The 13,633-nt window shown below is 44.0% G+C and overlaps 1 protein-coding gene across 3 annotated transcripts in view; it reads left to right on the top strand.

The window, feature by feature from the left end:
• The window catches only part of Kif6 (kinesin family member 6), a 285,185-nt gene that overhangs the window by 66,819 nt on the left and 204,733 nt on the right, over nt 1-13,633 (top strand). For 2 of the 3 annotated variants that reach the window (XM_076915376.1, XM_076915377.1), the window contains exon 6: nt 6,803-6,932. In XM_076915376.1, coding sequence (XP_076771491.1) covers nt 6,803-6,932 — 130 coding nt within the window. The remainder of the gene's footprint in view (nt 1-6,802; nt 6,933-13,633) is intronic. The other variant, XM_076915378.1, reaches the window with a different exon arrangement.

A 13,633-nucleotide genomic window follows, 5' to 3' on the forward strand; every position in this document is an offset into this window, starting at 1 on the left:
GTCAGGCAGAGAGGGTGAGGGATGTTGTACAGGAACAGCCATTCTGCTGTGGATGCAGTGAGCTTCTCAGGGAGTATAAAGCTGTTAATATTCACAGTCGCACACGCACGCAGAATGATGGGATCTCTCAACGCCATTGTCCCGCCTGCGATACATTAATAGTTCCACAAGGCTTTCTCATTGAGGGGAGGTTGGGCTGGAGAGCTTAATGGTTAAGACATGCATTGACTGCTCTTGCAGAAATGGCAGCTCACAACCACCTGTGACTCCAGTTCCAGTGAATTCAGTGCTCTCTTCTGCCCTCTGCAGGTGCCTGTACACATGTGGCACATGTGCGCGTGGGCGCGTGCACACATACACACACACAAACATACACACACACACACACACACACACACAAAGTGAAATCATTAAAAAAGATGCTATCCAAGGGAAAAAAACGGGCTCCAGATTTGTGGGATTTTTTTTTTCTGCATTATTTCCTGCATCTGATATGAATCTACAGTTATCTTAAAGTGTTTGATTTTTTAAATGTAGCTAGCCATATGCTTATGTCTAGATATGCACACAAATATACACATTATGTCTTCAGTCTATTCTATATTTAAGTAATTTTAAATTGAAATAGAAGTTGCTTTTGAAAGCACCTCATGTCACATTGCTATAATGGGACTGTAGTTAGAGTTTAAGCGTGTCTCCTGAGGCAAAACAGGGGAACTGTTGGTCTTAGCTGTACAGAAAATAGACACCTTCCTTTGGTTAATTTTAGTATTCCTAAATGGAAAACACACCATTTAAGACGGTGATGATTTTCATGGTTGTTACTGTAAAAGAATCACTGGCTGGAAAGATGCCTCAGTGGCTAAGGGTGTTCATTCCTCCATCCGAGGACCAGAATTCAGATCCAAGCATCCATGTTGGGTATCTCACAAATGTCTGTGACTCCAGCTCCAAGGGGAATCTGATGGCCCCTTGTGGCCTCTTTGGGACACACACACACACACACACACACACACACACACACACACCACACATCACATAAATTAATCATAATAAAACAGCAGAACCACAAAAAGAATCAGTAGACTCCAATATCCAGCATTGAAATCTTGGCTAAAAGATACTGCACAGCTCTCTGATAGATACTTGTCCCAACATCAACAACAACAACAACAACAACACCCAGAAATCCCTGAAGGGAGTGGCAGCCTTTGGACAATGCTGCTATACAACCTGCATGATTGAAGGGAACCTTTGCAAGTTGACATATTAAAGAAGAAGAATCACATGGTAGCCCTTGTCTGTAACATGAAAACGAGGGTCCATATTCATGGCTGTAACTTCTGCAAAGTTCCTGTCAAACAAGTCGACAGTGCTGGAGAGCTGTGGAGGCCGGGAGCGGGGACAGCTCTTTCATTGATGGCTTCCATTATTGAAAGCAAGAACTTGGCTATTGTTCTTCGTATGTCTTCCAGTAAGTTACAATGAGCCTACAAATTCCTACCGAGTAGCCAAATGGAAATGATTCTGTTTACAGAGAAAAGACAAAGCTTGTTGCTTCCCCATCATTAAGCCGGCTGGGTACACTTAGCAGAACTTTTCCACTTAGGTGTCCAACTCGGGACGATCGTTGACTTTTGCTTGAAATCTAAACATTTTAGAAACATTTTGTGGGGAAACTATTCACAGGCTCACTCCAAGGAATCAAATAAATAGTCTGGTGGGTTTCCATCCTGGAAGTAGAATGTTTATTTAAGAAACACTAATACAGTCCTCTTGCAAGCCTGTAAAAATTGTAGTCAGAAGCAAGGACTGGGCAAAAGGCTGAGGAAATAATGACTGCAGTGTGAGATGGAGCACGGAGGAGAGGGGCTGGGGAAGGAAGCAACCTGGGATCCAGTGATGTTTATTCCCCACAACCTTAACAATGCCGCCAGCAGTAGTAGAGCTGAGACCCTTCTTGTTTCTCAGTTAGCATCCAAGGCAAGAGGGAGTAGCCAGGCAGGGTTTCCAGAGCCTGAGAGGGGGCAGGGCTGACAGGCTGGCAGAAAGAGCTCCAGGGAGACTGAGCAGGAGCAGGCCAGGCAGTGAGCAATCCAAAGCTGCATATCCAAGGGAGGGGCCAGAAAACAAGAGAAATTCAGTGAAGACGAGGGCAGGGAGGCTCAAAAATTGCACCGGAAGCTGGGCATGGTGAGGCACACCTTCAATCCAGAACTCTGGAGGCATGCACAGATCAGTCTCTGTAGCCAGCCTGATCAGTATTGCAAGTTTCAGGTGAGCAGGGGCTGCATAGTGAGACTCTGTCTCAGTGAAAACAAACAGACAAATATGACAGCACCAGGGTGTGATGGAGCCTCTTCTGGGTACCCATGAATGAAATGCTTAGCAGAAGACGAGAGATCCATGGGCTTCAACATCAGCCAGCACCTGTGTCTGCCTTTCAACGCCGCCATAGACAAACAGTCAGAAGATACGAGAAGCACAGCATCGAAACAAACAATGCTGAGAAATAAAGACAGCAAAGTTACAACACACAGCAGTGAAGGAAAACCCGGGGACATGCAAATTGGATTTTGACCAAAGTGGCAAAGCCAGGCAAGCACCCAGCAGTAACGTAGGCATTTGATTGGTCCCGAGTAGCCACATCAGAGAGGAAAAGCCTGTGCGAGTCTAGAAGTCACTCTCATGGTGCCAACAAGGAGCTAACGTTTCCCTCCTCACTCCTCAGACTGTTGCTGCTCCAACCAGACACAAGCCTAAGTCAGTGAGCATCGCTTGCCTTGCGGTGAGTCTGCTCAGCATCCAAGTGTACGCTGGGTTTTCTGTTTAACTGGCACAATGGCAGAAAACACAGGCACGTGACTTCCTCTCAAAACTTTTTTTCTTTTTAATTTAGTGATGAAATAAGCCTTGTGGGTGCTTAGCTAGATGCCCAGTCCCTCACTGAGTCATAGTTATTGCCGTGGTCAATGTTACGTGGCTTGGTTTACCCACAGGCTACATGACCAGTAGAACATTCCTATGGAAGAATGCATTACTGGTGGCCAGGGTCTGGGTCCGGCATTTCAGGTTCTTGGCCCTTTACCCAAAGAATTGAAAATTAGGGCTCTCTCAGATTTTCATTAAATGCAAAGGGGACTTTGTTTTAAGCAAAGGAATAGTCAGAGAGGGACACTGTCGAGGTGGACAGCGGGCCACATGAGTGAAGAGACTCAAGGGCACTAATTATTGCTTGGGGCTTCCCTTGAGGTTGAAGAGAAGGAAGAGCTGGTTACTAGGAGTGCAGACAAGGCAGGTCCCTATTTTGGTTGACATACTAGGTTAAATAATCATTTTTCTCTATTGTACACATCCTTTCCATAATGCATTGGATTTTAATCCTATGTACAGCCTATTATAGACACATGCATGTATGCATACATAAATTGAAGATTCTCCCCAAAAGGTGACTGGAGGACACAGTTTCACCTTTTCTTCATCCACACCCACAACTAGTCAGGCAAGATTGGCACATCTATTCTCCATACCCAGACACACTTGATTAGGCATTTTCTAAATTTGATAATTACCAGGGAACGGGGTGGGGAAACGTTTACCACTCTTCAGAGGTTGGAGTGCATGTGGCTGGACACATGTGCAGGTGGGATGTCAGGGGACTCTGAGGCTGCTACATGCATTGTTTAGGGAGAGGTTTATGTGCACAGTATGTGCAGGTGAAGGAATTGGGCTCTCAGTGCATTCTTACTGGAAGTGGTGTGCATGACCTAAAACTAAATGGGCGTCCCAAGGCAAAGTATCTTATGCTTGCCTGCCTTAGATGGTTGGATTCTTAACAGTCCAGTTGCCTTGTCTGGGCATAAATTGGTGTGGCAATTTATCCTTAAATTAATCCCTGTCCTCAGCCACAGTCATAAATCAGTAGTGACTTTCCCACTGGGGAAGGAGATGGAACTGGCTGGGAAGTAAAGACAAGGGCCCAGAATTAGCCTCTGTATGCACCCACCCTCAAGGGATTGGGATCAGTGGTTCTCAACACTGGTCACACGCCAGTCATGGAGAGCTTTGACAAAAGCTGACATGCAGATAGCAACAGGACCAATCAGGGAAAAGTGAAGCTCAGTGGGTATGGCCTCTGCTCCTTGAGGTTATGGGCAAGAGAGCATTTAGGGATAGGCTTAGAGCTAGCACCAGGTTTAGGACTAGAGTTCGGATTCAGCTCGAGGCTTTGGTGAGTGTGAGGGTTAGGACTAAGGCCAGGGTTAGAGTTTGGGGCTAGAAATAGGATTAGTGCCCTGGTTACCTAGAACTATTGTGAGGGCAGCTGTATGAGTAAGGACTAGGACTACAGCTATGGCTGGAGTGAAGGTGGGTTTTTATTGCCCCTCCCTTTCTCTGTATTCCCCCTGCTGGAGTCTTGTATGGAAGGAGTGGTATGCAGGTCTCTTGTTCATCCTCTAGGCTAGAGCTGTAGAGATGGAGAATTCATGCCAAGTGCCTGAATTCTTTCCCCTTTTCACGTTTAATATTTTACCATCTCATTGCTTATTTTCTGACTTCACCTTCGAATATTACTTCATGTCTCGCACCTCCATTGGTGAACCTGGAGGTCAGAGAGAATCCTATCTCCCGTGTCCCTGGGGGATGATTTACTCAAAGCGTCTTGAGCTGGTCAGAGGCAAAATCTAAAGCATAAAGGAATCTCCTCAAAATAGAACAAAGCTCCCCCATGTCAATTAAGAGAGCCTTCAGACGTTCCGGGCATTCTCAATATGCTCACTTCTGAGACTTCTTAAAAATAAAGAAAGTGTGCTTGTTTTCAGTAAGGAAAGGGACTTTTTTCCATCTTTGTGGGTATTGTTGAAGGGTCTGCAGTGCAGTCATCTGCAGCAAAGGAGCACACCTCCGGGGACACATTGCCTGCAGATGTGCCGGGCAAGTTACATTTCCTTCCTGCGGTTAGTATTTTAAGTGCCCGCAAATTACATATGAAAAGGCCAAAAACTTCCTTGAAAAAATGGAAAAAAAATTTAATTATGGCATTTGAAAAATCTTAATTTAAAAGGTAACTGTATCCTAAATAAGTTTTTTTCCTTATTCACATATTTTATTTTTAAAAATAACTCTTTATTCTTGAGAATTTCATACACCTATAGAATGTAAAGTAGATCCCAGATTTTCTTCCTCTAGTTCATTCATCTTTTCTTCAATGTGTCGCCCTCCAAACTTCATGTCTTCTTTTTTGATAACCCACTAAGTCTAATTAGTGCTAAGTACATGCTCTTGTTTGTGAAGACCCTATTGCTAATGACACCACACATTTTGCTTGCAGGATATAGAGAAACCAGTCTCAAACTGACCAAGAGACTTCCCTCCTGCTGACTAGCTTTCACGATGTCTGAAGATACTAAGCAGGCTGTTGTGGTAGGAAAGTCTTCTGTGGACTTTCTCAGGGCTGGACCCCACATGATGCAATGCCAATCCTCCAGACAAGTTGTACCCACTGGTGCAGTACCAGCATGGTGGCTATGGGGGTAACCAATCAGTTTCCGACTGGACTTAAGGCCCGTTTCTCAGGAGGGAAATTCCTGCCCAGTACTGAGGTCATGGTCTCTAGTAGAACCTGCTGTTGTTAATTTACAAAATGGTGAAATTGCCTTTTAAATATTTAGGTTGATGCCCACAGACCTGAGATGCTCTCAAGTTTGATCAGAGATGCTATTTTTTTTTTTTTTTTTTTTTTTTTTTGGCATGGGCAGCAGTCATTGCAAAGATGTATAATTGGTCAACATGCTGAGAATAAGATTTTAGAGCTCAGGTCCATGTGGGCTGCCTTTATCAACTCTTGCCCCCAATAAGTAAAGTTTTATGGTGAGGAAACGGTGTGTCCGTTTGCTTTTCCTTTAAAGATGAAGCGTCCCAGGTGGTACCAACCTTTGCTTGACATCAACCATTTTAACATTCGAAGCAAGTAAAATGTGCCCAGAGATTGTCTTTGGCAAAACTCCTGAATGATACACATTCCATGGGAAAGGACCTCTCTCTAGTCACTCCAAGGCTGCAATCTGTAAGTCTTTGGAGCAAGTTTTCCAAATCTTATACACTGCAGGTTGTCTGGAAAAGGACCAGGAGAGAATTTTAACCAGCCATCTCTGGATTCAGGGTCGGGAGGAAAGAGGCTGGCTCTGGGACAACCCTAAGGTCACTGTGGTGGTAGATGTGATGCCACAGCCAAGGCTCTGGCAGAAGATGCACTAGAAGGAAAGGTTTGTCCTAAAGGGAGTGGGACCAAGAAATGGCTTTGATGGACAACGTAAGTCTTTATCATGAACTTCTTGACTGGTTTTCTCACCATGATGAGAAAAATCCAGGAGAATCTCTCAAAGTGGTATGATAGCTACCGGGTTTTCATCATGTGCAAGCTGACTGAGTCATGTTATGCATCAGGCATAAGACACTGCATGCAAAGAAACTGAATTATGACAAAAAAAATGGCGTCTCTTCATTTCCTACTACAGAAGTAGAGAGTTAACAGCCTGATAACAGCATGTGTTTTAAGAAGGTTTAGTGACCTGGAGATTTCACTGATGCACAGCTTCTCTGCTGGGTAGTTGAGATTTTTTCCCCCACTGTCAGTGCTGTTTGGCAGTCAGTGTTGGGTGCTAATCCAGGGATATCTGGTGTCTCCTGAGTTTTGTTCAGTGCATCCTACTAGATGGTTTCTAAACATATGCTTGTTGTTACACTTCTAATGCTTCTCAGCAGAACCTTCTTCTCTTACCCCACCCCCTGAAACCCCCAGGAAAGTGACAATATTGGAGGACCCTGATCAGAACATTCACCTGAAAAACCTGTCTCTTCATCAGGCAACAACTGAGGAGGAAGCTTTGAACCTGCTCTTCTTGGGTGACACCAACAGGATGATCGCCGAGGTAACAGGCATGTCTCTCAAACAACTTGTCCAAGATCATGAAACACAATAGAATTTGGAGGCCGCAAAGACCTTCACAATAATTTTGTCTGAATTCTATGTTGCAGCATAGGAAATCTAGATCCAGAGAAATGAGGAGATCTTCCCTGGGTTAGCTATTGTGGTTATCTTTAATTTTCAACTTGACACTACCTGGAATGATTTGAGAAGGGAGTCCCAGTGGGGGGTTGCCTGTATTGGGGTTGCCTATGGTCCTGCCAGTAAGGGAAACCCCAGGCCACTGTGGGCAGCACAGTTCTCTAGGCTGAGCACAAGAAAGCAAGGACATACGTGCATTTGGTTTTCCTTGTCCTTTCTTGCTTATGAGTGTGATCTGATTAGCTGTCTCAAGCTCCTACCACCAAGACTTTTCCAAAGTGATGGACTAGAAACTTTTTGTGAGCTACAACAAACCATTCTTGCCACCTAGAAGCTTTCTGTGAGGATCCCACCCCTATCCCACCCCCACACTTGAAGTATCAATTCTTCATTTCACTATAAAGATGGGAGGCTGGAAAATATATTACATTTAGAGGTTTCTTGTCTCCCTTTCACAGTGTGGAGTCACCCTCCTCCACACAACACAAGCAATCTGCTCAAGGTCAAGTTCCTTGAGCAAGGACACCTAGACCCTGTTGTTCCCAGCCTGCCCACTGCTGTCTATTTTGCCACACTGTCTGGTCTGACTTTTCACTTTTCTGCTTTTTAATTTAACACAGATTGTTTTGCATCTAATCAGTGGCAACCTATAAAACATCTTAATTATAAGATGCTTCCTTTTTGAAATTGAAAAGTATAAGGCACAGTTCATTCTTCCTACCCTCAGATTGCCGGTCTAGTGACATGTGTTTATGTCACTGTGTATTTTCATTTAGTTGGTGAGTTAATATTTGTAAAATACTCAGAAAGTACCATGGAACATAGGAAGTTATGTGTCCTATGTTCCAGGGCCACGCATATACTAAAAAAGCAACCTTTGTCTATCTGATACTCAGATTTATCTGGGTTCTTTAATTTTGTCTTGAGACCCCTTAGGTAGCAGTCAAGATTGACTCATACCTTACTCAGTTACTGAGCAGGGTTGGAGGGTCATGAGGCTCCATCCAGTCACTGAACTGAAGGAAATGGATGTAGTGTTAATAGTGACAATAATGGTGGTGGAGATGATGGTGGTGGTGATGGTGGTGGTGGTGATGGTGGTGGTGGTGATAGTGGTGGTGGTGATGGTGGTGGTGGTGATCGTGGTGGTGGTGATCGTGGTGGTGGAGGAGCTGGTAATATGAAAAAGGTCTCTTACATGCAGTTTCAATTATCATTGTGACTTTCTTTTTAGTTTTTATAAAAAATTATTTTCTGTGTTTGGCTGTTTTGCCTGCATATATGTCTGTGTACCTTGTGTACACCTGATACCCAGGAAAGTCAAATCCCCTGGAACTGGAGCTAGAGGTGGTTGTGTGATGCCCTGTGGGTGCCAGAAATCAAGCCAGCTCTGCTGGAAGAGCAGCCTGTGCTCTTAACCATCTCTCCAGCCCTGAAACTTTAAGTCATGGTCTCAGACTGCTGTATTGTTGCTGATAAAAGGTGCAAGGTGGGAAGATAAGTGGTTAAAAAAAGTTTCCATTGAGTGACCTGTTTCTGGTTGGGTGTCCATCTGGTACATACTCTCCTTAGACATGAAAGTGATAAACTTAGGTCCAGTCCCTGAAAACATGCTGTCTATATCTTCTTGTGTGGGCTCTTCATTTCGTTGATTTTTTCTTACTAATTTTCATATGTATGTGTGTGGTACACATATGTGTGTGTGTGTGTCTGTGTGTGTGTGTGTTTACATGCATGTTGGCCTGAATGTCTGCATGTGCAGTTGGAGGCCAGAGACTGATATTAGGTGTCTTCCTCAATCACTCTTCATCTTATACACTGAGGCAGGATCTCTTACCCAAATCCAGAGCTTGCTGATTTAGCCAGTTTGGATATCTGGCTTGGTTCAGTAATCCCAAGCTCCACCTTGCTCTGATTATAGGCAGATTGAGGGTATTGAGGATCCAAACTCCACTCCTCACACGTCTGAGACAAGTGCTTTACCCATAGTCTTAGTATTGCAATGGCGAAGCACCAAGATAACTTATAAAAGAAAGCATTTCATTTGGGGCTCTTGGTTTCAGAGGGTTGGCGTCCATGACCATCACGATGGGGAGCATGGCAGGCAGGCAGGCAAGCATGGTGTTAGAGCAGTTAGCCAAGTGCTCACATCTTGAGACAACAGTCATGAGGCAGAGACAAAAGGATTCAAATAGGAATGGTGTGGGCTTTTGGAAGAGCCCACCTGCTATGAGACACCTCCAAGGCTGCACCTCCAAATCCTTCCCAAACACTTCCACCAACTGGTGATTAAGCATTCACATATATGGGCCATTTTCACTCAAAGCACCACACCTGATGAGCTGTCACCACAGCCACAGCCATTTATTTACTGACTGAGTAGTTTTAGGTACACTGACCACCTTACATAGGCTGTGTTTATATGACATATACCATATAAGGACCTTTGACTTGATTCTTTCACTAGATGAAAGTATGCATAGGTTTTCTGTTTCCTGTTTGTATTTAGAGCTTCAGTGTTTTGCCTATGAGGTCATCTGGAATACTCTTACTGTTTTCAAGAATTGAAGGTTAAGGACTAAAGGCAGATTAAGAATGGGTGCAGGTAAGTGAGGAAAGACTATCTCTGTACACAGGTTTAACAACAGCAAGCCAGGAGATGCAGCATGCAGAAAGGCCTGTGTGAAAGGCCGGTGCAGCCTCAGTGCGACCCCCCTCAAGGGTGACTTGTGCCTAGATAAGGGAGGCTCTGTCTTGGCTCTTGGCATTGTCCTGTCTTCAGTGAGTTTTGGAAAGTTTCTCACCCTCTTTGACTATAGCCTCCAAGAGTGTAGAAGCATGGTCATTTGTTACTTCTGAGTTATGGGTTAGGTTTAGCTCACTATGGGGCTGGAGAGGTGTAGATACAGATCTTGCCATGCAAATGTGAGGACTGGAATTCCTTCCCCAAGAACTGATGGAGAAGCCAGGCAGGTTTGAGGGCCACCTGTGATCCCAGAACTCAGGAGGTGGAGAGGGGATCCACAACTGTCTAGCTTCCATAGCTGGAACTGGGGAACTGGTGAGTAAGGAATACTGCTGCAATAAACAAAGTGGAGAATAGTTGAGGAACGCACTTGGCATCTGCTTTGGGTCTCCACGTTCCCTCATGAACACTGGTGCAAAATCTCTCCGTAAAATATTTGCAAACCGAATCCAAAACACATCAAAAATGTCATCCACCATGATAAGTATGCTTCATCACAGAGATGCAGGGGTGGTTCAATGTATGGAAATCCATCAGTAAACAAACTGGAGGAAACACACACACACACACACACAACCCGTACAACACCAGAACTAACAGAGGTATCACCATCCATTATCTTAAGCTATACTACAAAGCAATGGTAATAAAAATCTCAAGTTGATCAATAGAACGAAATGGAAGACCCAGAAGTAAATCCACTCACATACGGACATTATTTTAGTTGACTCCATAGAGAATTTCAAGACATTTTGAAAAGTTTTAAGGAAAGCCCTTTGTGAAATATACCTGCCATGTTTTCTACCTCACAAACGGCCAAGTGTTTCCTATTGCCCACTGGGGGATTATCTACTCATAGTCTCATAAAGGCCTTAAGCCCAAAGCAGCCCAATCCTGTGTCCCCCCACATTAATATTGCCTTGTATGTTTAGTTTTTCCATGTTTGCTTCTTATTTTTTTTCCTCTGATAAAATTAGTGGTAATAGCCTTGCCATTCAGTAGACTTGGCACTGTAGTAGACACTTCACATGCATCTTTAAAAATAATATTTGTTGTTCACTTTCATCCATTTATTTATGTGTGTGTTTGCACATATGTGCATACATGCCAAAACATACATGTGAAGGTCAGAAGATATCATGTGGGTTCTGGGAATCAAACTCACGCCACCAGCGTTAGCAGCAAGCCCCTTACCCCCCACCCATTGCTATCACCTACCCATACAGTATTTCCAGCTTTTACTTTATTGGGGGAAACTGAGGGTGAATGAGTTCTGTGTCAGGCTGAAGCTCACACAGCTTAGTAAGTGGATGCCGGGCTCCACCCCCGTCCCCGTGATTCAGAAGCTCGTGTCCCCTCATACCACAGTCATCACATTGACATCTGTCAGCTATTTCCAGCATGGATGTACTTCTGAATTATCTCCCAAGTATTCCAAGTATTTAGCACTTCCGTTTATCTCTTGAATTCAATGAAAGCGACCACTCATACATAAAACTATAAATGCAGACTGCCAGCTCCTGGAAATTTCTTATTATTCAGGCTCCTGACACGCTTGTCTTGGATCACGAGCTAGCTGTCAAAATGCAATTTGTCAGCACAGAACAAGCTTCCCATGATAAAAAGAACACACTAATCATTTCTTAGAGAGAGAGAGAGAGAGAGAGAGAGAGAGAGGTTCCCAGTTTCCTTTTGCACAGACATCTCTAGAGGTTGCCATGGAAACCAGAAAACATTTGCAAAACAAAGTCCAGATATGTAGGACACAAGGTGGAGTATGCTTTTCTTTGGTATCCAGCCTCTTACAGCAAAGTTGTTAAAACCAGTTCTTTATTCAAAAGTCTTACGTTCTGCAACCCTACCACTGTTCTGAATAATCCTGCAGGTAATTTTTTTCCAGGTGGGTGTGTATAAACTAAACTGTGAGTGACCACACAGCCAGGCCTTCCCAAAGCTGATGTGACTTGACATGTCTCCAGTTTCCTGGTTGAGCTGGTCCCATCTAGTCCAATATATTTGGAGAAGGCTTGCTGTACGTTCTTGTCAGACCATCTTGGTCCCTGCTAAGTCTGTTGGCATTTTCCCGGACAGGCCTCACCCCTGTCCTCCAGCACCCTCTACCCACACATGATAGAGGGTCAACCTGGACCAAAGCATCCCACAGCACTTATGAGCGGCAGTCTGGGGCTTAGTGGATTTGAAATGAACTTCACTGAGGTAGCAGCAGTTTGCACCTGGCTGCTAAAACATGTCAGAAGAGTCATGTGAGCAGGGCCGTGCTGCCTCTGCTCATCATACCCCGAGTTCCCAAGGTCTGCCCGTTGGTGGGAAAACATGCTCCATGTCTTGTTTACAGAGCTCATATCCATGGAAATTAGAAACACAGCCGGATCTATAGTAGTCCTCAGTTAAAATTAATTGAGCTGGTGAGATGGCTCAGTGGTTAAGAGCACTAGCTTCTTCTCTAGAGGTCCTGCAATTTGCATTTTCAGCATTTTATAATTTTTAAATTCTTTTTTATTTGCACAGAACATTTTTATTTATTTTGTGCATATGTATGTGGGTGTGGTACTCTGTATGTGGAAGTCAGGGGGAAACTAGCAGTTATTTCTCTCCTTCCATTGTGTGGGGTCCTAGGGACTGAACTCTTCTCCTTGGGCTTGGTGGCAAGCTCCTTTTCCCTTTGAGCCATCCCATCCCCTACCTGATCCCGTTGTTACTAAGCTCTGAATACCTTTGACCTTGGTACTTTCCTCCATTTTTCTCTTGGGGTGTGCTGCTACATTTGGCTGACCTGCTGGCTCCATGTCTTGTTTACAGAGCTTATATCCATGGAAATTAGAAACACAGCCGGATCTATAGTAGTCCTCAGTTAAAATTAATTGAGCTGGTGAGATGGCTCAGTGGTTAAGAGCACTAGCTTCTTCTCTAGAGGTCCTGAGTTCAATTCCCAGCACCCAGATGGTAGCTTATGACCATCTATGAAGGTCTCTTCTGGCATGAAGGTGCACATGCAGACAGATTACCCATACTTTAAATACACACACACACACACACACACACACACACACAAATGGCACAGTTCTTTGCTGGGCACGCTAGCACATGCCTTTAATGCCAGCACTTGGGAGGCAGAGGCAAGTTGATCTCTGTGAGTTTGAAGTCAGCTTGGTCTACAAAGCGAGTTCCAGGACAGCTGGGGTGGTTATTCAAAGAGACTTTGTCTCCAGAAAACAAAAACAAAAATCAAACAAAAAAATTGTTGAAGGAATCAATACTGATGAAATAACCTTTTGTTTGTGTTGTATATTGAGCAAACATTTTCTCATTTTATGTATTTCTTTTAGTTTGTTTTGTTCTTGTAATGTCAAATCAATCTTTTTATTTCATGTGTTTTTAAATGTTGTGCCTTATTCTTAGATGAATATTGCTATAACTAGAGAGAGTTTATTGTTTTGTATTGTAATTTGTTCTTTGGGGCTGGAGAGACAGCTCAACAGTTAAGAACACTTGCTGAACTTTAAGAGGTCCCAAGTTCACATTTCAGTATTCATGTCAGGCACCTCACAACTGCCTCTAACTCCAGCTGCAGGAGACCCAGTACCTTCTTTTAGGTTCCGAAGATATCTGCATTCATATGTATAGGGACACCTACACACACACACACACACACACACACACACACACACAGAGAGAGAGAGGGGGGGGTTAAATACAAATGTTTTAAAATCAATAAATTTGATCCCCAGTTAACAGGTTGTCTCCATTTAGGCCTAGGACATGAGCAGGACTGGCCACCAGGAACTTAGAACAGTTCT

This window comes from Arvicanthis niloticus, chromosome 17, assembly GCF_011762505.2.
Source record: "Arvicanthis niloticus isolate mArvNil1 chromosome 17, mArvNil1.pat.X, whole genome shotgun sequence".
Classification (NCBI taxonomy): domain Eukaryota; kingdom Metazoa; phylum Chordata; class Mammalia; order Rodentia; family Muridae; genus Arvicanthis; species Arvicanthis niloticus.